Source organism: Marmota monax, unplaced genomic scaffold (genome assembly GCF_021218885.2).
Source record: "Marmota monax isolate L192 unplaced genomic scaffold, Marmota_monax_Labrador192_F-V1.1 WCK01_AAM20220418_F8-fsc00029, whole genome shotgun sequence".
NCBI lineage: Eukaryota > Metazoa > Chordata > Mammalia > Rodentia > Sciuridae > Marmota > Marmota monax.
Window position 1 is genome coordinate 17,292,682 of NW_026693024.1, and position 26,565 is coordinate 17,319,246.

The 26,565-nt window shown below is 42.2% G+C and overlaps 1 protein-coding gene across 1 annotated transcript in view; it reads right to left on the bottom strand.

The window, feature by feature from the left end:
- Positions 1 to 315: 315 nt before the first annotated feature.
- The window catches only part of Kif13a (kinesin family member 13A), a 178,209-nt gene continuing 151,959 nt past the window's right edge, over positions 316 to 26,565 (bottom strand). Inside the window, 12 exon segments of the mRNA XM_046453375.2 lie at positions 316 to 3,009; positions 3,011 to 3,793; positions 9,674 to 9,778; positions 10,293 to 10,444; positions 14,215 to 14,320; positions 14,983 to 15,030; positions 18,880 to 18,957; positions 20,380 to 20,532; positions 20,851 to 20,943; positions 21,618 to 21,794; positions 22,021 to 22,145; positions 24,784 to 24,839. Coding sequence (XP_046309331.1) covers positions 2,977 to 3,009; positions 3,011 to 3,793; positions 9,674 to 9,778; positions 10,293 to 10,444; positions 14,215 to 14,320; positions 14,983 to 15,030; positions 18,880 to 18,957; positions 20,380 to 20,532; positions 20,851 to 20,943; positions 21,618 to 21,794; positions 22,021 to 22,145; positions 24,784 to 24,839 — 1,909 coding nt within the window. The 3' untranslated portion in view covers positions 316 to 2,976.

The window sequence follows — 26,565 nt, forward strand, 5'->3', positions numbered from 1 at the left end:
TCAGTTCTCTTGCTCTCTGGAGAAAGCAGAGGCGAGGATTCACCCGAGGGACAAAGTGCTGATTCTCCTGCTGGGGAGGGGAAAGCATGAGGGTCCCCACGCTGGTCTGAGGTCGGCAGCGCTGCAGCGGGTCTTAAGATGGGCTGGTGCTTTCCATGGCCACCAGGTGAGCAGAGCTGCCGAGCTGGGGCCAGCAGAGGATGCGCTGGCTGCCTCTCACCGTGCAGCCCCGGTGCCCTGGAATGCAGAGGCTGGTGAGTCCAGGCTCCTTGTCCCCACCTGTCTACCTCCCCACAGGGCCCACCTGTAAGGGATTTTAAATTTGGGTTTTTTTTTTTTTTTTTTTTTTGTAGTTGTTGATGGACATCATGCCTTTGTTTTGTTTATTTTTATGTGGTGCTAAGGATCCAACCCAGTGCCTCACACATGCTAGGTAAGCGCTCTGCCACTGAGCTACAACCCCAGCCCTGGGTTGGGTTTCTTATGGAACCCATTTCTGGAATTCACACCATGCAAGGCAGAAGCCAAACCTTGAGGTAAAACCTCAAGGCAAAGCAAAGGCAGCAAAAAAATTAAAATCTAAAAGAGTTGTCTCTGATCCACGTTCTAAGTCATTTCGGGGTTAGAAATGAAGTAGAATTTTAACACAGAAAAAGTTCTCAAATAGACACTAAAACTTCCTAAACAACTTATTGAAACCAACATGGGCTGGAGGTGCAGCAGTGGTACAGCGCTTGCTCAGCGCCCCACCCAGAGGCCCTGCGTTTAATCTTCACCCCTGCAAACAACAGCCAGACAGCCGAGAGACCTACCAAGCACTAAGGCAATGCCTAGGGGAGAAGAATCTCCATCCTCCCATTATTCGGAGGCAACAAACATTTCTGTAGATTCAACTTTTTTTTTCTTTTTCTTTTCAAAGAAAGGGAATGGAATCCAGGGCCTTGCACACACCAAGCAAGCATTCTGCCACTTGCTATTCTGGGACCTTTCGTGAGACCTTTCCTGCTTGTCAGGTTCTAAATAATCTAGGCAACAAGCCCTTGAGGGGGCTGTAGGCCCCTCCCTTCTGCTTTAGGGCCACACTGCTCACCGTGCAGACCTTAGACACCTGACCGCCTCTCACCTTACCAGCTTTACCACACGGAAGCAAAGTCTTGGTACTGAGGGACTCCTGGGATTTGAAAGGCTCTGACCTGGCCTTCTGAATGCAAAGGGGAAGCAGGTCATCCATGCTGATCCCGCTTCAAGGTCAGTTTGCAGGAAGTGGAGGATTTTTCAACAAATGCTCAGTTTGGTGGCAAGAACAGATACCAGCAAGGAGGGACTCTGTTCTCTTGGAGCTGGGGATGGAACCAGGGCCCCATGCATGTTAAGCGCCCACTCCACCACTGGGCCATAGCCCCTATTATCATATGGGGGAAAGAAGCCTTTTTCTTATTGCAAAAGGTCACTTTCGCAGTTTATTTATGGGTAAATGACTGCACTCTGAAATGCAAAGGGCTGGTACAGAAAGCAGGGGGAAGACTGGGGAGAAGAGCCGCCTCGTTGGAATGGCACCTTCTCCCCAGGCTTCTGAGGGTGTGAGTGACTCTGTGTACCGCCAGGGCTCCTTCTTAGCTCACAGGGGTATGGGGCCAAAAATGTTATGAGAATAAACCTGGCGTGGTGGCACATGCCTATAATCCCAGCAATTTGGGAGACTAAAACGGGAGGATCATAGTTTGAGATGAGCCTCAGCAACTTAGCAAGATCTTTTCTCAAACTAAAAAAATAAAAAGGGCTGGGATGTAGCTCAGTGGTCAAGCACCCCTGAGTTCAATCCCCAGTGGCCCCCTACCAAAAGTTACATGAATGGGAGGAAGTGGTGGTACTTGGGAATACAACACTTACAGGCTGATGATCTCTTGTTTATGTAATTTGTTATGTTTTCCTTAGCAAATATCTATTTTGTTCCACCCAAACTTTAATTGCTCAGGAAGTCTGCCTTATTTCCCCATGAAGCACAGTCCCGTAAGGGTACCAGATTACTGTACTTTATCAACTCTTCACCACCTATGTTTCCCCCTCCACTATGACATGTCTAAAATTGGGGTGTGTCTTGCAATTGCTGATAGTTATTTCTTTTTTTGTGATGCTGGAGATGGAAATAGGCATGTTAAATAGGCATCTTCAACTTAACTACATCCCTTGCCCTTTTCATTTTAGTTTGAGACAGGCTGGCCTCAAACTTGTGATTCCCCAAGTAGCAGGGATTACAGGTATGCACCTTGGCACCTGGCTGTTTATTTTTCTTTCTTTCTTTCTTTTTTTGATATCGGGGATTGAACCCAGGAGTATTTAACCACTGAGCCACATCTGCAGCCTTTTAAAATATTTTATTTAGAGACTGAGTTGCTAAGTGCTGAGTTGTTTTGCTCAAACTAAAATTCAGTCTTGCTGAGTTGCTAAGTGCCCCATTAAGTTACTGAGGCTGGATTTGAACTTGCGATCCTCCTGCCTCAGCCTCCCAAGCTGCTGGGATTATAGGTAAGTGCCACCGCACCTGGCTGTTTTCCCTTCTTAATGACATATAAAATAATAGATCATATAATAATCAAAGGAATCATAGATTCGATGAAATAGGATAGATGCTACCAGATAACTTTGAAGAGCCAATAGCTAAACATCTCAGGGAAAGAATATGAGGTGAATTGATCCTTATCCACCTGGGTGCTCAATTCAACACCAACCCATACGCTAGTAAAATAGAATAAAATAAAATAAAATCCCACTGGTCCTATGTATCTCATGGTTTCACTCTGGTTCCCAAAGCCAACCTGCTCTGACACACAGAGTGAGCAGGACAGGTTGAGAGGCTGCTCCCCGGTGGGCCCTTCCCTGTTGGAAATATCAGGATGACTCTTTCCCACCCTGTCCCTGCAATGAAGGGCCTCTGGAGCTCTGTGTACAATCTATGTAATATCCGCCCTGCTCACCCTAGCACAGGACCCAAAAGGCTGCCTCTGGAATATATTACCTGGTCATTCTCTAACTTGGAATTCGGCTGGCCAGTATCCCGTGGCCCCTCTGGGACACTCTTACTGTCTGTTTTATTTGGTAGGTTCCTCCTGTTGGAGGCCTCTGCAGCAGAAGAATGTGTCAAACCGTCAAAGTCTCTTCCATCGGACGCACCCATGAACTCTGTGAAAGAATGATCCTCGAGGATGTTTGTGGTGTGTTCAACTGTCACCTCCCTTGGGCAGAATTCCTTGGCTGCTTGGCCGTTTTTGCTGGGACAGGCATCAGGCTCTGACCATGAACCAGTCCTACACAGCAGTCTGGAGCTTTTCTCGGGGGCGCTCGCTTTGGCTAAGGCACTGTGTTCCTTGAGTGGCACCATGTTCGTCTTCTCCTTTCCCAAGCCTCCTTCTCCTTCTGGCAACTCTCTGTTTGAGGGTAGTCTGGAATCGTGCCCAAGTGACAGTCCGGAATGTTCACTGGAGTCTGGATCCTTGGTCTGAACGGCTAGCTGGTCTGAGCTGTCACTAGTAGGGACCACCATGTCCGACAGGGTGGCATTGGAGGCACTGTGGGAGAAGTAGCCACTGGTAATACTGCTGGTGGTAGGGCTATGAGACACCTCTTTCTCCAAGACCCGTGAGTTTGTCAGATCTCCTTTAGAAGAAAACCATTCCCGGTTCTCCAAGCTGGCATTGTAAACACTGAAGTCGGCAAACTCCACAGGGACGTAAGGCTGGGAGTTCATCAGCTGTCTGCTCATAGCTTCCAGCTCGTTCTCCTCCTCCTCGGAGTCCTGCAGAAACGAGAGTCAGCAGCTCACCCCGCAGCTCTGCAGCATCAAGACAAGCTTAGCACTACTAAAGGCCCCCTGTCCCATTTTCAGTTCTGTTTTATTTTATATTTTCTTCCTTCTTTCCAAGTGGGTCAAATCTTGTCACTTATTGTACACAAAAGTATATTATTCTCAGAGACCTATGAACCCATGATCACTTAGTAGGAAGCCATTTATTTTTTTCCTACTCACCCAATGCTACTTAGAGATCTTTCCTTCCCTGGATTAAGGGATGGGACCGAGGGCAGTGGACCTTTAATTAGTTACACGTGATTAATAGCAGATGTGATGTTTCCTCTTTTTCTCATTAAACCAGCAGAGGGAAAGCCAGAGGGAAAAGCTGCTCCTTCCTTGGGCCTTAGAATCTTACCTTGAGAAGCCAGGTACAGGTGGCTCAAGTCATTTGTGAAAATCTGAGCTATTTTATAGGGAGAGAGGGCAGTAAAATAGAGACCCCCCAAGAGCAAAAACATGCAGTATTCCACTAAATAGTATAATATCCACTATATAGTATAATATTCTAGAATACGAACAATCAATTACAGTTTTCTAGGATCACTGAGAAGCCCAGATGGAGGATTGGGCTAGAAAACAAGGAGGATAGATACTGAGGTTTAGATGAAAATCTCCTTCATTAAGTAGTTTTAATGAAGATTTGTTTTGCAAATATGGAAAAGTGGGTGTTATCATCTCCCCAGACTCTCTCCAGATGAATGACTTTTAATTTTTGGATGGTGCTGGGGATGAAACCCAGGGCCTCACACATGGGAAATATACTCCCAAGACATAAATGCATAATTTCATAAATGCATAATTTGATAGATAGAAAATGTTGTAAAACACATTCTAATTTCATATTCAAATGAAATAATATATTATCTAGTCCTTTTTGATTAACCTCATAAGCAACTGATGACACTACAAATAGTGCTTTCAAAAAGTTATTTTCATTCAAGAAATATTCATTGAGCACCCACTATGTGCCCGTCATTGTCCTGAGGATTTGGGAGCACCAATGGTGTTCCCTCCTCCAGAGAGCAATGACTTTGGTCCTTGCCCTTGGAACAATCCTGAACTCTGCTTGGATGAATGAAAATTTCATTCAAAATAGAACTTATAAACCTTAAAAATAGGTAGCTTTTTTACATTGGTCATCTGGTTTAACAAGATATTTTATTTTTTTAAATATATTTTTTAGTTGTATACGGACACAATGCCTTTATTTATTTATTTTTTTATGTAGTGCTGAGGCTTGAACCCAGTGCCTCATATGTGCTAGGCAAGCACTCTACCATTAAGCTACAACTCTAGCCCTAATAAGAGATTTTAAATGTCTGTCTGCCAGGTGTGGTGGCACAAATTTATAATTCCAGTGACTCAGGAGGCTGAGGAAGGATTGTAAGTTCAAGGCCAGCCTCAACCACTTACGGAGACCTTGAGCAACCTGGTGAGACCCTGTCTCAAAAACCAAAGAGAACTGGGAATGTGGCTCAGTGGTATAATGAACCTGGGTTCAATCCCCAGTAATAAAAAAGAAAAAAAAAAAAAAAAACAAAGAAATCTCTGTTATAACAACAAGGTGACTGTAAAAACCTACAACCAAATATCAGCTTTAATCATTAAGGTTGCATTTTAAGAGAGAGCTCAAAAGAGAGACAGAGGCAGAGAAAAAGGCTTATCTAAGAATGTGCAAGAAAGATAGATCATTGTACCGTGGCAGGTGGTTCACAAATGAACGGAAATTTCCTCTGTTGAATTTCATGGTAATATTTTCTTTTGTATCACAGAAGATGCTAGACACCTCAAAAATAGTTCAGTACTCTTCAATGCTCTTAGTTTAAAAAATAATTTAGTTTTTATTTATTCATTTTTATTTATTTTACTTTACTTTATTGCAGTGCTGGGGATTGAACCCAGGGGCTGCACACATGCTAGGCAAGTGCTCTACCACTGAACTACACCCTCACCCTTCATTTAGCTTTTAGAACAGTATTTAAAATGTATTTGAGGGTTGGGGGTGCAGCTTAGTGGTAGAGCATGTGCCTAGATGTACAAGGCCCAAAGTTTAATCTCTAGCACCAAAAAAAAAAAAAAGAAAAGAAAAGAAAAGAAAAAGAAAATGAAAAGTTTTTGACTATAAATTAGCTAAAGAAATCAGTAGCCTTAATTCCTTGGCCATTAAAAAGTAAATATCAAACAGCAGTCATAAAGTTTCTGAAATCAGCAAAACAAAAACCTTGGCAACACTAAGTTCTCAGCATCTTATCTTTAACTGTTTTCTAAGTTAAATAGCACTGGTAAAGTGTGTGGATTGGAGAATTATTTAGGGGAGAATATTGGCAAAGGATCAAAGATTGGACGGAATCGTGTGACTCAGAAGGCTCTGCCTGTATTTTTTTTTTTTTATTAGTTGCTCATGACAATACAATGATCTTGACATCTCTGCTTGTCAGGTTTAGACTCAAAATTGAATTTCAAGTGTTTGTCTCTTATACCTCCTTTAATCTCAGCTGGCACAGAAACACAATCCTCCAAGCCCTAAAGTACCTGATGCAATTAATTACTAAAAAGATTATCTCTTGCAAAGAAAAACTAATTTGTAGATGAGAATGAGTAACTTGGGGCCCGTTTTATGCCTGGAGGTTATTTCTTCTCAAGTCTAGGAAAGGCACGTTATCCTAAAATACAATTCTGCTGAATGAAATATGCAACCATGAGTTTAACAAGTAGAAATAGGTATCAATTTATCAGACTCACAAAGATGAAAATTTCTTCCTAAAGGATCTTGCATGATCTTAGTAAAACCAAAGAATCTAAAGAGATTTAAGTTCAAAGAGGAAGCAGTCTGCAGTTATATACTTAGGGAGGGAAAGGGCCCCAGTGTCCCAGAGGGACAACTAAAGGAGCAGGGACAACTTATTCCAGGAAAAGAAAGCTGAGTGGAGATTAAACACTTTCTAAACATAAAGGAGACTGAAAGGTTACGGAATTATTATCTTCAAGGAAGAAAAAAAATAAGAGGACTTCAATAGCTTAAAATGAATGTTGAGGGAATTTGGTTAAATGGACTTTTCATACCAGAAGACTCATTGTTATCATTGTATCTTACAGGAGACTACACTAAGCACCTTCCTACAGTGTCTTAAGGGCAAAAAGGATGAAAACCCTACCTAAAAGTGGAGCATGAAGTCAAGTTCTCAAGCTTCTCTATAGCTACAGTCTTCCATGATTTGATTTTTGCGATTTAACTTAGGCAGCTCATATTTACCCTATAGACAAAACACCTTGATTTTAAAAAGGGATCACAACCCACATTAAAACAGTGACTCTTTGCAACGAGTCTCACTCGATGAGTGTGACTTCCACTCCTACTGTAATCAAGCCTGTGCAGGCCTCTGGACAGTCGGCTTTCAGGATTGTATCCGCCAAGGGCTCTCAATACTTCTGTCCATGGTACTGTGGGCTGGCCGGCTGGCTATCAAACTGCACTCTGGGGAGCATGCGGAATCAATGCAGTCAGCCCAATCTTGCTGAAGGATGAGGGGTTCTTTGTCTTACACTATCATTAGCTGTAGACCTTGGGCAACTCGCTTAATAATTCTAGATCTTTGTTTCTTCTTATAAATGAAAGAAATAAACCACATCTTGTCCATACAAGGCCTCAGAGATGGGTCATATGGTTACTCTATTGCCTTTATCTTAATTTATACAAAATAGGATAAACACCTGTATATCTTCCCAAATTGATGAGATAACAAAGTGTGGCTTTAAATGTGAAGCACAGCAATATATACCACAGTTTCATTATATTTTCTGAATTACAGAAATTACTTTGGTAATTCAGTGGGTTTAAAAAACAATAACAGGAATATTGTTTTGATAGTACTTTTCAAGAATAACTGCAATTTTCCTCCATCAGTCTGAACCATGATTCACGCTCTGATTTTTCAAGAGTGGAAGAGAAAAGAAAGTGAAGTAGGATCAAAGGCAGATAAGAGGAATAAAATTAAAGTTTCCCAAAGAGAAACTAAAACCTCTGATCAAACAAGCCACATACTGAAGTTCTATCAAAATATCCTGGAAAACTACTATCTTGAAAAAACTGGGCAGTAGCCTCAAGAGATGACACTAGAGTAGCTGTCATCAGAACCTGGCAGGAAAATGGCCCCATTCGACCAGTGTGGCACACTTCAGAGTGCATTCGGTCAGAGTCTAATCGCTGCTCGAGATTTCCTGGGTCGAGAGAATCTGGTTCTGTCCCACGCTCTCCCAGCTGAATGGTTTTAAGATATTTAAAACAAAGCAAATAAAATAACTGAGGCAAGCAACAAACAGCAAAACCGCCTGTGGGGCAGTTCTAGAGGCTCATTCAACAATCACTTGATGGTATTGTACCACAGCGGAGCATCACCATAGGTTTGAATTTTGTGCCTGTGCACTCCAGTGATGTCCATAAAGGTCCATGCAGACAGGGCGCCAGAGAGTCCGAGGGGAAACAGCACAGCCATGTGGCCCTTTTAGCCCTTATTAATTGGGCAGGGGGTGGCCAGGAAAGTGGCTGGAGAATTCATTAAAATTTGCAGAGATGAAGGAGCAGCTGCTGCTATGTGTCCTTTTCTCCATAAGGAACTAGGAGAGGATCTTTGGGATAGAGGGACAGAGGCGGCCAACAGAAATGAAGGGAAAAGGGTGCATTTCTTCTTTCCTTATGAGGAATGAGGAAGTCATTTCCTCAGATTCAAGCAAGCAAGGAGTGGCCGGCTGCATGCCCAGGTCAAGCTGGGGTTACTTCTGCAGGGTGCTTTAGCAGCATATTTTGGAACTATTAAAGGATCACACCAATGAGGCTTTGGAATGGACCTGAAGTGGAATAGCTGGGAGAGGAGACAACCCGCCCCCCCACTCGGCCCTGCAAAGCGGATCACATGCAGCCATCAGCAGCACAGCCTCTCCTGCCCCCAGCTGGCTTTACTCCTCTCAAGTCTGGGAAGCCACGGGAGAGAGGAAGCTGGGACAGAATTAGGGAATTCTTTCCAGACTTCAGAATATACGGGTTTTCAAATATTTTTAATTGAGGGTAGTAATTTAGAATCTGAAGTGTCTGGTAGGGCACCATTTAAAAAAAAAAAATTCTCTCAAATGCATAATTTTAAAATCAATGGCTGGGGAATGAGGTTCGGTAGCAAGAGTTTCAACCTACCTGTGGTAAACATAGGTAAGCCATCTTGAAAGCAAGGCTGAGAGCAAGGGGGTTAGACCATATTCTGCCAGCTAATTAACAAAGGCTACTTGCGCAAGAGCGATGAGGATGATGCGTACGGGCGGATGAGGGATCACAGAGCAGCTACAAACTACAGAATCACCTTGGCAGGAGCTCAGGCCACACAAAGAAGCTTCCAAACACACCCACGGCTAAATGCATGGTTACTTACTCCAAGTAAGTGCAATTCCTCTAGGTAGATTAACTTCAGGATCTGGGTAATACGTACAGGCACATTAAAAAGATTTCGATTTTAATTAAAGTGATCACTATTACTTTTTTTTTTTTTTAAGTAAAGACCAGAATCATCAAAGGCATCTTTCTCCCATTTTTAAAGCAAACCTATCCAAAGCAAAAAGAAATAAATAAAATAGAAGGAAAACTTAGAAAAAAAGAATAGGTCATGTGCACAAGTACACAAAATTTCATTACCAAGGACCACTTAAAAAATAAATAAATAAAAGGAAAAACACCAAAGATTTATCACGTCTTAATTTCTTAGAAAGCTTTTGGAAGACGATCTGTGAAAGGGCTTTACACCCACCACTAGGCAATATGACAGAAATGGTTCCAGAACTTACAATCTTCTTCTCACGTTTGCTATGGTGATCTACGGGCATGCTGCTGCCATTGCTTCCAGGGGGGACAATGCAGCCAGGGTTAAGTGCCTGAGATGGAGGCATGCTCTGCAAAGGTTAAGACACACAGACGCATCACACACAAAGGACGATGACAGCGAAATACATAGTGAGTACATGCACGTTAGAAAAGCAATGCCAACGCCTAGATTACATGTGAGCAACGCAGCAGCCGATTCTGCAGAGTTAAACTACTGGTGAAATCTGACAGGACTACACAGATTCAGTGGCAGAAAGCACCATTAGTTTTATTAAAAACTGAATAAGTAAAAGCTTTTAATATTTTCAAAAGGCCTAGGGGACATCTTTTTCTCACTTGAAAGATGAAAATTACTTGGAAAAGCCATCAACACAGAGATGTAAAACCACAACAATTAACAATTGAAAAAAATATCCTACCACAGCCTGTGTGTTTGAGAAAGAAGTACCTAAGAACAGATCCACTGAGAAATAACCCATGCGTGTCCACATGCAGCGTCCGACTTGTGAATGCAAACTGCCGTTCCCTGAGACGGGGTGACACCACTCTGATTTGCACGGTACAGACAAGTCAAGCATTTACCTCCTGGCTTAGAAGAGGTCTTGCTTCAAGAGCCGTCCTTTTTTTATGCTCCTCTTTGACAGGCATCAGGGGCTTGAAAAACTTTGGTGGCTGAGGAGAGAATGCTTTAAAAGGGCTCACTGTTAAGGCATGAGGATTCTCCGAGGCACAACCTGCGGAAGACAAATGACATGAGTTTACAGCCACAGGGTGTGTTCACAGGCACCCAGGAAGGGAGGCGAAAACCTCGCCAGAGGACCACATGGTATAATGACGACAAGAAGACGTGACTATTTGGTCGGGCATTAACATGGACATAGGCAAGAACAGGGATAAATCTATAAAATCACAGAGTTACCAAAGGGCTGGGCAGTGCGAGAGAAATTGGAAACAAATGCTCTGCCTTCTTTCCATGACCCGGCTTTAAGTACCACTGAGCAGAACAATCTCAGCTCATGGACTTCCCACCTTTGAGTCCTCAGGCCCTTGTCATCTGTACATGCACATTTGCACTTTATTTATTTATTTATTTATTTATTTTTTTTGATGTTTAAATGTCTTTATTCATAACTGTCCCAAACAGGAAACAACATAAATGTCCCTCAATTGGGAAATGGATAAACAACCATCCAAACAATTGAATATAATTCAGCAATAAAAAGGAATAAATAACTGATAACTGCAACAATATGGATGAATTTCAAAAGCATTATATTAAGTAAAAGAAGCCTTGACTTGGAATGCTACATAGTCTATGATTCCATTTATTTGACGTTCTTATAAGGCAAAACAATAAGAACAAAAAACCAGATCAGTGACTACCACAAAGTATGGGTTAGGAGGACAGTTGGCCACAGAGGGGCAGGAGTTTTTTGGGCTGATGGCACTCTTCTATATCTTGGCTGTGATTGTTGCACAACTTGATTGCACAACTGTATATCAGTTTCTCAAAAGTCCCAGAATTACATACTTGAAACAGTGAAATGTATATAAAATTTTACCCTAATTTTTAAAAACAAAAAAATAATAACCAATCAATTAAAAAATGGGGGAGATTGAGCAGAACTGTCTAATGATGTCAAATGCGAGGCAATATAAACCTCGATCTCTGTTTTCCCCAGAAAACAACACATAAATTCTACAATAAATATTAATGGTTTATGGAATTGTCTCTCTTTATAAAGGATATGTAAATAAAGTTCAAGGACATTCTTCAAGACTGATACAAGATAAAAACAGAAGCTATCCACAGGGGACAGCCAATATATAGACTATATAATTCACTCAAAAATGCAAATTACAGAGGAGTTACCATTTCTTCACTACCATATTGGCAATTTAGTAGAAGTTTGAAGGGTGAGAATGAATAAAAACACAATGGATTGATTACTTCAAAATTCTGGGGGAAATGTTTTTCCATCTAAAATGTTATAGATAGATGAATGATCAGTCAAATAGAGGAAAGAAGAAAGATATTTTCATACTTTAAAAATATCCAAAATTTGAGGCTGGGGTTGTGGCTCAGTGGTAGAGCACTCACCTACCATGTGCAAGGCCCTGAGTTCGATCCTCAGCACCACATATAAATAAAATAAAGGTATTGTGTCCATTTACAACTAAAAAATTTTTAAAAATTTAAAAAATATATATCCAAAATTTGGGCTGGGGTTCTGGCTCAGTGGTAGAGCGTTCGTCTCACATGTGTGAGACCCTGGGTTCGATCCTCAGCACCACATAAAGATAAATAAAATAGAGGTATCATGTTCATTTACAACTAACTGAATGTTTTACTTGTTATATATCTTATTTCCATGGTTACATTTTTAAAATATCTTTGTTTATTTTTATTTTTATATGGTGCTGGGAATCGAACCAGTGCCTCACACATGCTAGGCAAGCGCTCTACCACTGAGCCCCAGCCCCAGCCCCATGGTTACATTTTTAGAGAGCGAATAGAGGTTCAATAAGTATGCTCAATGAATGACTGTGCTCGGTGAAGGTGGACTGCCTGTCCCTTTCGGCCTCAGGCTACCCAGCTCCATACCGCTAAAGACAGATAACTCTTGCTTGCTCTCTCATGTTACCTTGTTCGCAGCCTCTTTCCCCCTTCTATAATTTCTTCCCAATTCTTAGTATAATGACACTTAGTAAGTAAAATATAAACTATAAGGTAACAGATGAATTGATATTTCCAGAGAACACTATTTTCTTTAAGGCACTGGGAAGACTAGAAGTGTAGGTAATATATTGTCACTGATCAAATTGACTTCTGGTATCATTTTTGGACTTTAGGAATCAGACATAATCCACGCCCCTTCTTTTGTGCTGGGGATGGAATCCAGGGCCTCGAGCATGCTAGGTAAGTGTCCTACGATTGAGCTACACACATCCCCAGAACTTCTTTTTTTAATTTTTATTTTGAAACAGGGTCTTATTAAGTTACCAAGGCCTCTCTTTTCTTTTTTTAAAATATTTACTTTTTATGTGTAGCTGGACTCAACACAATGCCTTTATTTTTATGTGCTGCTGAAGATCGAACCCGGGTCCCGCCCAAGCTAGGCAAGCGCTCTACTGGTGAGCCACAATACCAGGCTCCAAGGGCTCTCAAGGATTAGAGGCATGTCCCATTGTGCCCAGCCCAATCACATTCTCTTAAAAACTCCTTTAAGTTGGTAATGTAGCTCAGTGGTAGAAAGCTTGCCTAGAATGTATGAAGCCCAGGTTTGAGCCCAGTCCTGGAAAATATATATATACATACATACATATAATAAAATAAAAACAAGAACTCCTTTGATTCAAGCATAGTGGTATACACCCGTAACCTCAGCTATTCAGGAGGCTTAGGCAGGAGGATTACAACTTTGAGGCCAGCCTAGGCAATTTAGCAAGATCCTATCTAAAAATAAAAAGGGCTGGGGATGTAGTTCAGTGGTAGAGTGCCACTGGGTACAGTCCCAAGTAACACATATACACAATTCCTTTAGGAACAAAAATATATATGACAGGGGTGCATGTTCTTTTTGTAGAGAATAATGTAATAAGATCTGTGTATGTACTTCAAATTCAGGACATGATGTCTTGAAAACTAAGAAGCCAGGAGTGGTGGCACATGCCTATAAGCCCAGCTATTTGGGAGGCTGAGATAGTAGAACTGCAAATTTGAGGCCATCCTGGGCAACTCAGCAAGACCCTGCCTCAAAATAAAAAAGAAATAATAAAAAATTCAAAGAATAACCAGGCAGAGTGGCACACACCTGCAATCTGAGTGACTTGTGAGGCTGAGGCAAGAAGATCACAAGTTCAAAGTAAGCCACAGAAATTTAGTGAGGCCTTAAGCAACTTAGTGAGACCCTGTCCCCCAAAATTAAAAAGGCCAGGGATGTGGTTCAATGGTTACACTCTCCTGGGTTTAATCCCCAGTACCAAAATAAATAAAGGAAAAAAAAAAGTAGAAATTATTGAGCTACAGCTCAGCGGTAGACAGCTTCCCTAATCAGAGTCAATCCCCAGTATCACAAAAAAAAAAAAAGGAAAATCTGAAGTGATATGCAACACACAAAAAGCATACCACTATTATTATTTGATGAATGGAAAGAAAAATGGAAATCCAGTAAGAGGACAGATGGCTTCAATCCACGAGCACACTTTGGTTCATCTAGCTGACAAGAATCTAAGCTTGGGGCTGGGGATGTGGCTCAAGTGGTAGCGCGCTCGCCTGGCATGCGTGCGGCCCGGGTTTGATCCTCAGCACCACATACAAACAAAGATGTTGTGTCTGCCGATAACTAAAAAAATAAATATTAAAAAATTCTCTCTTTCTCTCTCTTTAAAAAAAAAAAGAATCTAAGCTTTGTATGTCATTACGTGATAGCCGTGGAAGACTGTGTATGCTATTCCCAAGTAATTAAAAAGAAATGTCACCGCAAAACCATACGACCACTACCTTCTTTGCTCCTCCGAGGCGAATCCCTGGGTAAAGTTCCGTAGCACGCCACATCTTGGTAACTGGAGCTGTAGTCAGACATGTCTAACTGGCTCTCTGGCCAACCCTACAAGGTAAAAGTACAGGCTCACTGTGAGTCAGTCACTCCAAAAGGAGAAAGAAGCCTAGATTTGAGTTTCTCCTATGTTTAATGGCAGTTATGTGCTCTTTTATTATGACGTATTTCAAACAGAGATAGAAGTGCTCAATATAACAAACACCATCAAACCCAAGTTATCCCCAGAGTGAAACATGTTAATTTTATCGTATTTCCTTAAGACTTACAAACACAGTGACATCCACTTGTGAACCCCTTGGTGGTCCCATTCCTCCCTCTCAGAGGCAGCCCTTTCTATCAGTCTGGCCTACATCTGTGGTGACTGGACAGTGCAAGGACGATCCATACACTACTTGAGAGTAAAATGGTTCCATTGACAATTCTGCCTGGTAGTAGCCCAAGTTAGCACTGAACCAGGCAAACTAGGTGGTGTGCTGACTTCATGTATACCTGAGACTCAAGGTGCACTAAGTGTACTAAGTGGTGTACTAAGGGAGAAAACTTACATGTTGTTTGAGCTTATCCACCCGATTTCAACTTCTTAGGAGTGGGCTACCTCTGAGGAATAGATTCTGGATTTCTTGAGGACATAATCAGAAAGTATAAATACCAGTTATGTTCTCAAGAGCTTGGATCCTGCTAGTGACCCAGCAATGCCCATAGATGCATACCTTGTCATCTTCGTCAAAGCCAGAAAGGTCTGGTCGACTAGAGGAAACCTATAAGAGATAAGTAGTTTTTATAAATGTGGCTCATATATTTAACATAATTGTCTATTTTTATATACATATGTTTTTTAATATATATAATATTTTAAAATAAATAAATAAATAAAAATTATGTGCCAGGGATTGAACCCAGGGGAACTTAACCACTGAGCTACATCCCCAGCCCTTTTTATGTTTTATTTCCAGACAGGGTTTTGCTAAGTTGCTCAGGGTCTCAAAAAGTGAGGCTGGCTTAGAACGTGCAATCCCTCTGCTCCTGAGTTGCTGGGATTACAGGTGTTAGTCACCACGTCCAGGTATAACCTTTTTGTTGCTGTTGTTTTTCTTTTTGTCAACAGGGATTGAACTCAGGGGCATTTAACCACTGAGATACACCCCCCCCCCCACCCTGCCCTGCCCCCACCCCCTGCCTTTTTAAAAATTTTGAGACAGGGTCTTGCTAAGTTGTTAGGATTTCACTAAGTTACTGAGGCTGGCTTTGAACCTAAACTTGTGATCCTCCTACCTCAGCCTCCTGAGCCATTGGGATACAGGCAAATACCATCACGCCCACCTGTAATTGTCTTTTTATAGAAAGAAATGTCACGCCACGGATGTCCTGAATGCTGTGTGACCTCTCTCTTCTTTCATTTCCCTCTCCAGGAATAATGACTACACTCAATAAGAAGTTACTTCCACACCTATGTTGTGTAATCACATGTGCAAACACAGATAAACAGTAAATAGCAGCCAGGTGCAGTGGCACAAAACTGTACTGCCACCAACTCAGGGAACTGAGGGAGAAGGATTGCAAGTTCGAGGCCAGCCTCAGGATCTTAGTGAGACCCTCAGAAACGTAGTATTCGAGATAAAAAGTAAAAAGGGCTGAGGATGTAACTCGTGGTGCAGTGATATTGGGTTCAATTCCTAGTAACTATAAAGGGGAAAAAAAGCAATAATCAGTATCTCTGTAGTCCCCACCCCAGCCCCCCACTGCTGGAGATGGAACCCAGGGCCTCCTGCGTGCGAGGCAAGTGCTCTACCACCCTCATTTTCCATATTTTTGTACTTCATGTAAGTGTTGTCTTACTACACTTGGTCTTACACAGCGTGGTGGATTATTTGTTCCATTCTCCTGTTAATGAGAATTGAGGCTGCTTCTGACTTTTTTCTATTAGAACTCTGATGAAAACACCCCATAGCCAGGCATGGTGGTGCATGCTTATAATCTCAGCTACTCAGGAGGATGAGACAGGAGGATTGCAAATTTGAGGCCCACTTGGGCAACTTAGTGAGACCCTGCCTCAAAATAAAAAATAAAAAGGGCTGGGGATGTAGTTTGGTGGTAGAACACTTCTGGGTTCAATTCCCAATACTGACTGAAAAAAAAATCCATCTTCTCATTTCTAATATTTGTATCTTTTCTCATATTTTCTTTTCCTTCCCAATGAATCTTGTTAAAAAAGCCAGTCCACGTGACCAGACTTTTTAAACAACCTGCTTTTCAGTTTTGCTGATTCTTTATTTTTCTTAAGTTTGTTCTAATATTATTTGAATATTTTTTTGTTCTAATATTTACTTCTTTCCTTACTTAAATGATGCTGGTTTTCTTTTTTCTAACTAAAACTGTGTCTATAACTATTTGCCTATTAATCTCTCTCTTATTTTTATTTTTTGCAGGACGGGCTATTGAACTCAGGGGTACTTTACTACTGAGCTACTTTACCAGCCCTTTTCAATTTAATATTATTATTTTTATTTTGTGATACTGGAGAATGAACCCCAGGGCACTCTACCACTGACTTACATCCCCAAGCCTTTTTATTTTTTGAGATAGGGCCTCGCTAAGTTGCCCAGGCTGGATTTGAACTTGTGATCCTTCTCCCTCGGGCTGGGATTATAGGTGTGTGCCACTGCACCTGTCTTATCTATAAATCTGTAGAATATAAGGAACTCTTCCTCTCGCCTTTTTAAAAAACCATAACCACAATACATTATCATTTCTATACAACTTAGGTGATTCATAGATACTATCAAATATATGGTCATGTTCAAATGTCTCGTAAACATTTTCACAATTAATTTATTTTGGATCTGGATCAAAATAATTCATACATTGCAATTGACTGATATATTTCAGTGTCTTTAAATCTACGAGTTCTCCCTTTTCTTAAAATTGAATTTTTTTGGAGTTTTATCTGTTTTTAAAACAATTTAATTAAATTTAATTTGTTAAAAAAATTAGGTCATTTCCCCTGCAGTGTCTCATAGTCTGGATTTTGCTAATTGAATTTCTGTGGTGGTATTTAACACTTTCATCTGTGTTCTTTGAAAGTTAGTAGCTAAACCTGGAGTCTTTTGGGGGGGGGGGGTTGGGCGGTGGGGGGTGTCAGAGATTGAACTCAGGGGCACTCAACCACTGAGCCCATCCTCAGCCCTATTTTGTATTTTATTTAGAGACAGGGTCTCACTGAGTTGCTTAGTGCCTTTGCTGAGGCTGGCTCTGAATTCTCGATCCTCCTGCCTCAGCCTCCCAGGCTGCTGGGATTACGGACATGCACCACCGTGCCTGGTTAGACCTGGAGTCTTGATTAGGTTAAGGTTTAAAGAAAAAAAGAAAGAAAGACATTTAGATTATTTCATGTTTTTTGTTTTGGTGTTGGAAATTGAATCCTGGACCTTACACATGTCAATCACACACTCTATCACTGAGCTACATCCCCCAGCCCGTTTACCCCCCTTCCCCCTTTCTGAAATAGGGCTTAATATGTTGCTGGTCCTGAACTCTTGGGCTCAAGAGACTCTCCCCCCACCACCCCAGCCTCCTGAGTAGGTGGGACTTCAGGTACACACTACCAAACCAACCTCCCCGCCCCCCAGCTTTAACGTAAGAACCATAAATTTCCTAATAGTAACTCTCACTCTTTCATTTTATCTATTGTCTAGTATTTTTTAAAATATTTCTTTTTTTAGTTGTCGATGGACCTTTATTTTATTCATTTATTTATGTGTGGCGCTGAGAATCAAACCCAGTGTCTTACATAAGGGAGGCGAGCATTCTATCACTGAGCCACAACCCCAGCCCTACTGTCTAGTATTTTGATGAATAAATAAGAAGAACAGGGAACTTAGGGCTCATCATTTCCATTTAAATACCACTTGAACTGCATCCTACAATATCAACATATGCCTGTTTTTATTATCATTTAGTTGTAAATACTTCCTGATTTCTATCCTGATTTCTTCTCGGGTTCATTACTCAGCAGGGCCGAGTTTCCTCTATTACAGCTGTCTGAGTCTTATTATCTTCCTAGGGCCTGCACTGTGGTCAGAGGCAACGCCTGGGACAGAGATTACTGCTCTCTGCTGTGATTTCCTCTGTGTGCTGTAAGACAACTTTGCAAACCTTCACCGTGGTTTAATAGTTTTCTGGTAATTCTGGAGATAGGGAAGGCAAATAATTCTGTGCTTTTCCTTAGAAGGCTCTCACTTCTACTCTGCTGCTTCTGGGAAGAGAAAGCTTTGAAATTGGTCCATGCACTAATCTGTCCTTTATTCCCATGACAGTGTCCCCTCTGCCAGAGGCAATTTCTGTCGACTGAATTTTCTAGGTGAATTGGTTGAGAAAGATGATCAAAACAGTCAAAAGAAAGACTAGGAGCTGAGAAGCAAGGATACATTGAGCCTGGCTCTCTGCTGCGTCCCTGGTACAGAGAAGCAGGCTCAGCACACTGGGGGAGGTGCTCCCATGCCAGGAGTGACAGTCCCACTGTGCCAGCCCCAGCCTCCCATCCCTGAGGCCCCCACCCAAATCCTGAGGCAGGTCACACAGGAAGCAAGTCCCCACCAGCGCGAGCTTACATTGTGAACATTCGGTGTGCTGAGGCTCCTCCGGATGTGCCGGGCTCTGGTGGAAAGTGCCTCTTTGACCGTGACGGCCTGTCAACGTATAATTTAAAGATAATGTTCATGAATGTCTCATCTCATTATTAAAGGGACACATGTATTTGTAGAAGATTTATAAAATATAGATGAAAAGATCACTTTGCTAATATGGATCACGCATGCGCACAAATCCATATTTACAAAACTGCAATTTTGCTGCGCCCGCCTTTTTTTTATTTGCACAGTTCCGTTGAAAATATTAAAAAAAAAAAAACCAGAAAAAATGCTGGGCAAAATACATTTCAACTGTGAATATTTTTACACAAGTGACAGAGGAGTGCGCAGAGAAAATGAGGAAATGAGAAGATACCTCTAGCTGTATATTTCACTTGCAAAACAACAAAGAAGTTTTATGCTATTTGTGTTTCACTCAGGTAGCAATTAGGTTTCTACTAAAAGAAAATGATCCTGACAACTGTCAGTCGGGTTTCTCCTGCTGGTTTGCTCAACACAGACTTTCCATATTGTCAACCACTTGCTCCCGTGCGGTCAACACAGGACATACACCTGGTTTTACAGTTCCAATACAGAGTGAACCACTTGTGCTTGAATGTCTCCGCTGTTACCTCAAAAATTAACTTGGGTCTCAGAATCAGGGAGAGAGTGGCAGCATGTGGTTAAACATATGGACTTTGGAATCCAGCTGCTTGGGGTTTACATCTGACTTTGTACCCTTTCCTAAGTAGCTGTGAAATCTGTGGCAAGGGAGCTGACTTTTCTCAGACTCGATTTCTTCATTTAAAAATGGGAATTACAACAGTTTTACCTTTGACAATTAAACAACGTATCTGTAATGGTTTAGATATGAGGTGAACCCTAAAAGCTCATGTGTGAGACCATGCAAAAAAGTTTAGAGGTAAAATGACTAGTTTAGGAGAACCTTAAGCTGATCACTGTAATGCTAAGCACTTGAATGGATTAACTAGGTGGTGACTGTAGGAGGGTTAGGTGTGGATGGAGGAGGTGGGTGGGTGGGATGTGCTTTTGGGATTTACATTTGTCTCTGGTAAACCTGAGCTGCTTTCTTCCTCCACACCCTTCCGCCATGATGTGCTACTTTACTGTGGGCCCAGCACAATGGAGTTGGCCATCTGTGGACTGAGACCTTTGAAACCGTGAGCCCCTCAAATAAACGTTTTTTCTCCTCTAAAATTGTTCTTGTCAGGATTTTGGTCACAGTGATGAAAAAGCGACCAGAGAACAGTATCTAAGTTATTCCGGCACAGTGCTTGGCAGGTTGGAAGTATTCAATGAAAGTTCGCATTATCTTTATTTGGGGCACTATTTTGTCAAAATCCTTTCAATAAAGACATTTGCCACGTGACTTCTCCTTCTCTGATAGCTTTAGACAGGTGCTTGGTTACAAATTCGTCCCTGCTCCCTGGGGTGAAGGCATCCAGCTATTCAGTTACTCGCCTGCCGGAGCCGTTCAAGGCTCAGAATGTTCTCCACCTGCAGCACGCCCCGTGTGTACTTCTCAATGTACGTCTCTCCGTCGGACGTGCCCTCGTTTTCACTCCGGGCTGCCAGGAGAGCCAAGGTTTCCCGGTCCTCAATCTCTTCGGTTGCCTAAAGAGAGAGGGGAAAAGTGACAGTACTCATGTGGACAACGTTTTCTTCAAAAGTGCGGTGGGACCAGGTGCAGTATCCCAGCAGCTTGGGAGGCTGAGGCAGGAGGATCTCAAGTTCAAAGCCAGCTCAGCAACAGCAAGGTGCAAAGCCACTCACTGAGACCCTGTCTCTAAATAAAATACAAAATAGGGCTCGGGATGTGGCTCAATGACAGAGTTCTTGCTTAGTTACCATGTACCAGGCCCTGAGATGGATCCCCAGCATTGCAAAAAAATAAAGAAATAAAAAATTGTTTTTAAATAATATATATTTTACCTTTGGTATGTTGGAGACTATTTCATAGGTTACCCCACAGGAATAAAATATATTTTTCAATGATATTCTCCTCTTCAAACTCTGTGTAAAACTCTGGCGGAAAAGAAAAGGATGGATTAAACTGTGTAACAAATACAGGCTCAATATTTTACCCACTGTAAATGCATTATGAATACTTATGTTTTTGATATATACACACAATATTCTGAAAAACAGGAAAAAAAAAACCCTATAAACTTAAATATCCTGTCTATACTTCTGAGGGACAACAACATCCAGGAGTGACTTGGAGACTGCATTGTGGAGTGTGCAGCACACAGTCTCTGTGGTGGTATTCCCCTCCCCTCTGCTAACTCCATTTAATCTCTCCCTTTAATCAGTCTTTCCAGAACACCAGCACTCTGAGATGAGACCTGGCCAAGTGGTTGCACAGGCACTCATTTGCAGTCTGTGTTTTGTCCTGGTTTTGTTTCTAACCTGACTGGGCCTGAGACTTAACCTCTTAGTCTATATTTCTACTTTTCAAACCATAAAATGTCACTGCCAGGATGACGGGTTTCCTCTCCGTCAAGGTGGCCAAGTGTTCTGGGGATGACATTTACCTCTGAGGGCCACACGCCCAGTGATCTTGGAGAAATGACAGTCAGGCTCTAACCTGGCCAGTGTGGCCACATTCTGCCCTTTCCCTGTATTCACACTGTGAAACAGGACTGGGACAGAAGGAAGACTGGGACCTGGGAGACACAGCAGAGCGCCTCTGTTGCTACCTGTTTGTTGTAAATGTTGGCTGCAATCCGTTTCCTTAATACCAACTCCATGGCAGCCGGGTGGCTGAGCTGGACGGTGGTCTTCACAATCAGGTAAATCCTTTCATTCTGCGGTGTGACCCTGTTCAAGTGAACAGAGTCGTGTACTGAGGAGTCCCAAGAGGCAGTAGCTGAAACCTAGGAAGGAGGGAAAACATGGCGAGACGGAAATAAGTTCCACTTGACCTAGTCAGACAGACTTCTTTCCTCACCTATTCTGAACAACACAAATGATTTATTTTTTGAAGTCCCCGCTCCTCCTCCCCAAAGCAGACCACAATGGCTTATCAGGAAGACAGCCCTCCCCCGCCCCACCCCACTGAGTGCTAATCAGAGGCCTCCAACAGACCTGGGGATAAATTACCTCGTCATCGCTGTGCTTTATAATGGGCAGGTAGAAAAACTGGCTGCCATGCTCCTTGGGCAGGATGGAGTTCACGCCTGATGCGTGTGGACCCACAAGCTGCTCGTTGGCACTGAGGTCATCCGCTAACCAAGTTCAAGTTTAAGGCACAGGATAAAGAGGTAGGGGAAAGATAGTTTTTAAGCAATCACCCCAAATTCAAAAACATATTTATATTTTTTTCTTTTTGAGGTGCTAGAGATTGAACCCAAGGCCTGTGCATACTAGGCAAGTACTCTACCACTGAGCTACACTCCCAGCCCCAAAATACACTTATTATAGAAAATGTTTACATGTGACATAACTTTTTTCTTTCATTCTCTATCCTCAAATTGAAACAGATACTCTAAGATCACAATGACTTGAATTCCTTAAAAATACAACTCTAGCCAGGCGGGTGGTGCATGCCTGGAATCCCAGAACCTTGGGAGGCTGAGGTGGGAGGATTGAGAGTTCAGAGCCAGCCTCAGCAAAAGTGAGGAGCTAAGCAAGTCAGAGAGACCCTGACTCTAAACAAAATACAAAATAGGGCTGGGGATGTGGCTCGCGGAGTGATGAGCGCCTCAGCTGGCTGTCTAGCCCGTGGGTCTGGGCAGGTGGACCTCGGCAGGCTGATTGCATCTGCTGGACCATGTGAGGATCCTTATCACACAGGGAAGAACATTTTCATGACATTCAGGTGCTTTTATATTCATCGCAAAAAACAATTCTGAACTGGGGACGTGGCAGGTACTTCTGAGTAGACTCCTAAAGCAGGTACCACTGCCTCTTCCATCAGCCACTTTCCCCACTGAAATGCGGATATCTTTCTACAGGCCACCTCTGTGGTTTGGAAAAGCCTGCTTTTTGTTTTGTTTCAGCTTCCAGATCAACGCAGAACCTCTTAGGATGCAGTTATCTGCTGACTTCTCCAGGAGGAAAAAAAAAAAAAAACTGACATAGGTCTTCTGTTGCAAATTGCTTAATTATCAAAAAATTATTTTGCAAGCTCAAGGCTGATTTTAATTTGAAACAGGTGCTTAGGTCGTGGTGTTTGTGAATTCTTTGCCTTTTGTTCCAACAAGACTAAATACATGGCAAGAATGGATGACCTTCAGGGTTTTTCAAAATGTCTTCTAGTTTCGGCCACTATTATGATAAGCACATACTAGACCACAGCAGTAAATTCCAAATATTTGTTGTAACTTGGAAAGAAAAAGATGGTGAAAGTCATACATATCTCAAAATCCTGGTTCGTCTTATAGCTTCATAGTACAGAAACACAAATCCAGTTTTATAGCTAACCCTTTGATGTGATAAAGAAGCATAAAGACATGAAGATGGATTTCATATTGGAATAAACCATCAGAGTTTCTTTACAAATACACATTTTGAAGTGTAAATTCATATTTTTGGATGAAAAGAGGGATTTTTCTCCTGGAGAAGGAAGCTGTTGTTGTTGACTTTCTCAAAAGTCTTGTGACATTTGCTATTTTAAGATTTTTTTTTTTAATTCTTCTACAAAAGGAGCAGATTATGCAGCAGCTGACCCTGTGAATGCACACCTACATTTGGTTGGAAGAATGGTAAAAGCAAACAGCATAGTCTGAGCCCAGTGATGGAATCCTATTCACCTCCCTGAGATGAGAGGGGGCTGTATTACATACAGTCTTAGTCATCTTTTTGTGGAGTCATAGCACATAAGACTGTTTTCCATGTGACCAAGGCTGGAAGAAAAGTAGCATGAGTGGTTTTAAGTTAAGATGATGGGGGACTGAGGTTGTAGCTCAGTGGTAGAGCGCTTGCCTAGTATGAGTGAGGCACTGGGTTCAGTCCTCAGCATCATATAAAAATGAATAAACAGGGGCTGGGGTTGTAGCTCAGTGGTAGAGCGCTTGCCTGGCACGTGTGAGATGCTCGGTTTGATCCTCAGCACCACATAAAAATAAATAAATAAAATAAAGGTACTGTGTCCAACTACAACTAAAAAAATTAAAAAAAAATAAAATAAAAAGGTATTGTATTCATCTACAACAAGTAAACAAACAAATACATGATGGATCCTAATCTGTCTTTAACTTCCAGAAGTTTCCATATAACTCCTTTCTCCTAAGAAAAACAAAAATGTCTTATGTAGCACCATTTGACTTTTTTGGGGGGGGGAATTTTTACATTTCATAGTTCCATTTTTTTAAAAATAAAATAAAAGTAACTCCCTTCAACTCCGATGGGTACTTAGATTTATTTATCTAGAGACAGGAATAACGTTCAGCTGGAAACGCTGGGACTGGGGTAACTTTCCCCACTTGGAACTGAACTTTCTCACCAGCAAATGGGTCCTTCTCAGAAGCCATCCTATGCTTCAGAAGTAATATCAACGTTTCAGAACAACTGCTTTAATATTCTTGTACATAATTCTCAATATTCCTAAGTGGTGTGTGTGTGTGTGTGTGTGTGTGTGTGTGTGTGTGTTGCTAAGGATCAAACCCACAGCCTCATGCATACAAGGCAAGTGCTTTACCACTGAGCCATGTCTCCAGCCCCTAACTGTTCTTATTTTTTTAATTAAATATTTACATCTTTCTGTCAGTGATACTATCTGTCATGCTTACATATGTTTGAATGGACCACAATGTCACCTAGACACGGCATATGAGCAATTACAAAAGTGATTTACAGATCGAAATAATGTGAGTCTGAATACATGACAAATTTTAATTAAATGTGGTGGCTCCTGGAACTTACCATTCAAATCAAGGAAGAGAACTGGTATGTGGGTTTCCATTCCAGAAGGTGGAATCCTAAATTTAATAACAAAATTTAACAATAAAGTATCTGTCTGCTATCTTGCTGGTTTATAAAACAGGGTCATGGAAGCAGAAGAGAAGCCCTGTGGAGAGGCAGGTTCTGTGGCTGGCCTAGCTTTACACGCTCACCTCCCTACAACCCAGTCCTGGGGACTACAGGATTTATGTGCAGGAAACGCCAGATATGTGAATTAAATGCAACCAATTGAAACAGAGGTCATTTGAAGACTTTCTAAAACTAATTCTAGTGATGGGGAGAAGGAACAGGGGTGTAGGTGGTGGTAATGAGATAGATCAGAGCTAGAGGATCTAGAGGAAGTGAACAAAGGGGCCAACAGCTAAGAGCCTGGAGGAACACGCGAGACGTGTGAAGGAGGCGGCCTCGGGTGCAGGACAAAGCCTCTCCTAGAACGTGAGGGACACAACCCAGGACCACATTTTGCAACTACTCAAGTGGCTCTGAAGTTTGAAAATATGTGAAATGGGGGAGACTGTGCTAAGGTGGAGGACTGTCTAGAGAGGGCTCTGAGAAACAATCAGGTCGGGAAGGAGCTGGCTCTCCCCAAGGGGCCAGCAGAGACGGCGGGGAACGGGATTCCAGCAGGAGGCGGAACCCAAGGGAGAGACAACCAGTCACAAGTCATGCACTTGCAGACTCAGTTCTCCAGTTGCATAAACAAACCATGGAACTGGTTACAGCTCCATGTATCCACAGACAAGCAGACAATATCACGAGGGTTGCTAAGTGTGTCCAAATTAAACTATCTGGGCATGCACATTTTGCATTCAAAGGGAATCAGTCTCAAGGGCATATTTTTGTAATTAGAAAGAGAATGAGAGCAAGAAGCAGCCCTACCATGCACCGAATGGTGGTGCAGCTATTTTATGTACATCGTAATCTACAAGGAAGGCTGTGTGAAGATAAGCAAGGTGTTTAACGTGCCTTCTTCCAACACCACACACACACACACACTGAAGAGCTAAAACCAAGAACTAAATCCCAAACTATTTCACTCCAGAGCTTTGGGCACTAGGCTGTTTCTCAGGAACATACCAAGCATCGATTATCAATCAACTGATTGACTGACTACGTAGGCTTAAGTGCTTACTCTTTGCTAGTTACCAAAATAACACATACTAGGGAAAATAAGAACAAACAGGGTCGTGGATGTCACTCAGTGTCAGAGATCTTGCCTAACATGCACCAGGCCCTGGGTTCAATCCTCAGCACCCCAAAAACCAAACCAAACCAACAAAAAAGGCTGGGTACAGTGGCACACCTGGGTAATCTCAGCCAATGACTCAGAGAGGCTGAGGCAGGAGGATCGCAAATTTGAGGCCAGCCTGAGAAAATTAGCAAGATCCTATTTCAAAAATAAAATTCATAAAATGGGCCAGGGATATAGCTCAGTGGTAAAGTGATCCGGATTTGATACCCAGCACTACCACCACCACCAACAAAACCTAAAAAACTGTCCCCTACACTCTGGGAATATCCTTTTTAGCCAACATGATAGGATTCCTAGAGATCAGGAAACAGTGTCCAAGTTCTCATTCAGAGGAATACAGGAGTGGCACTGGATTCTTGGAGGGTCAGCAATCTCTCTGGCTTCCTGCAGGAGGAAGCTGGCTGCAGTAGGAGGGAGCACTAGGGTTGGGTGGCCCTTTCCTGACAGCTCAGTTCCTTGGCATTCACTGTGACAATCCTAGAAAGCCATGG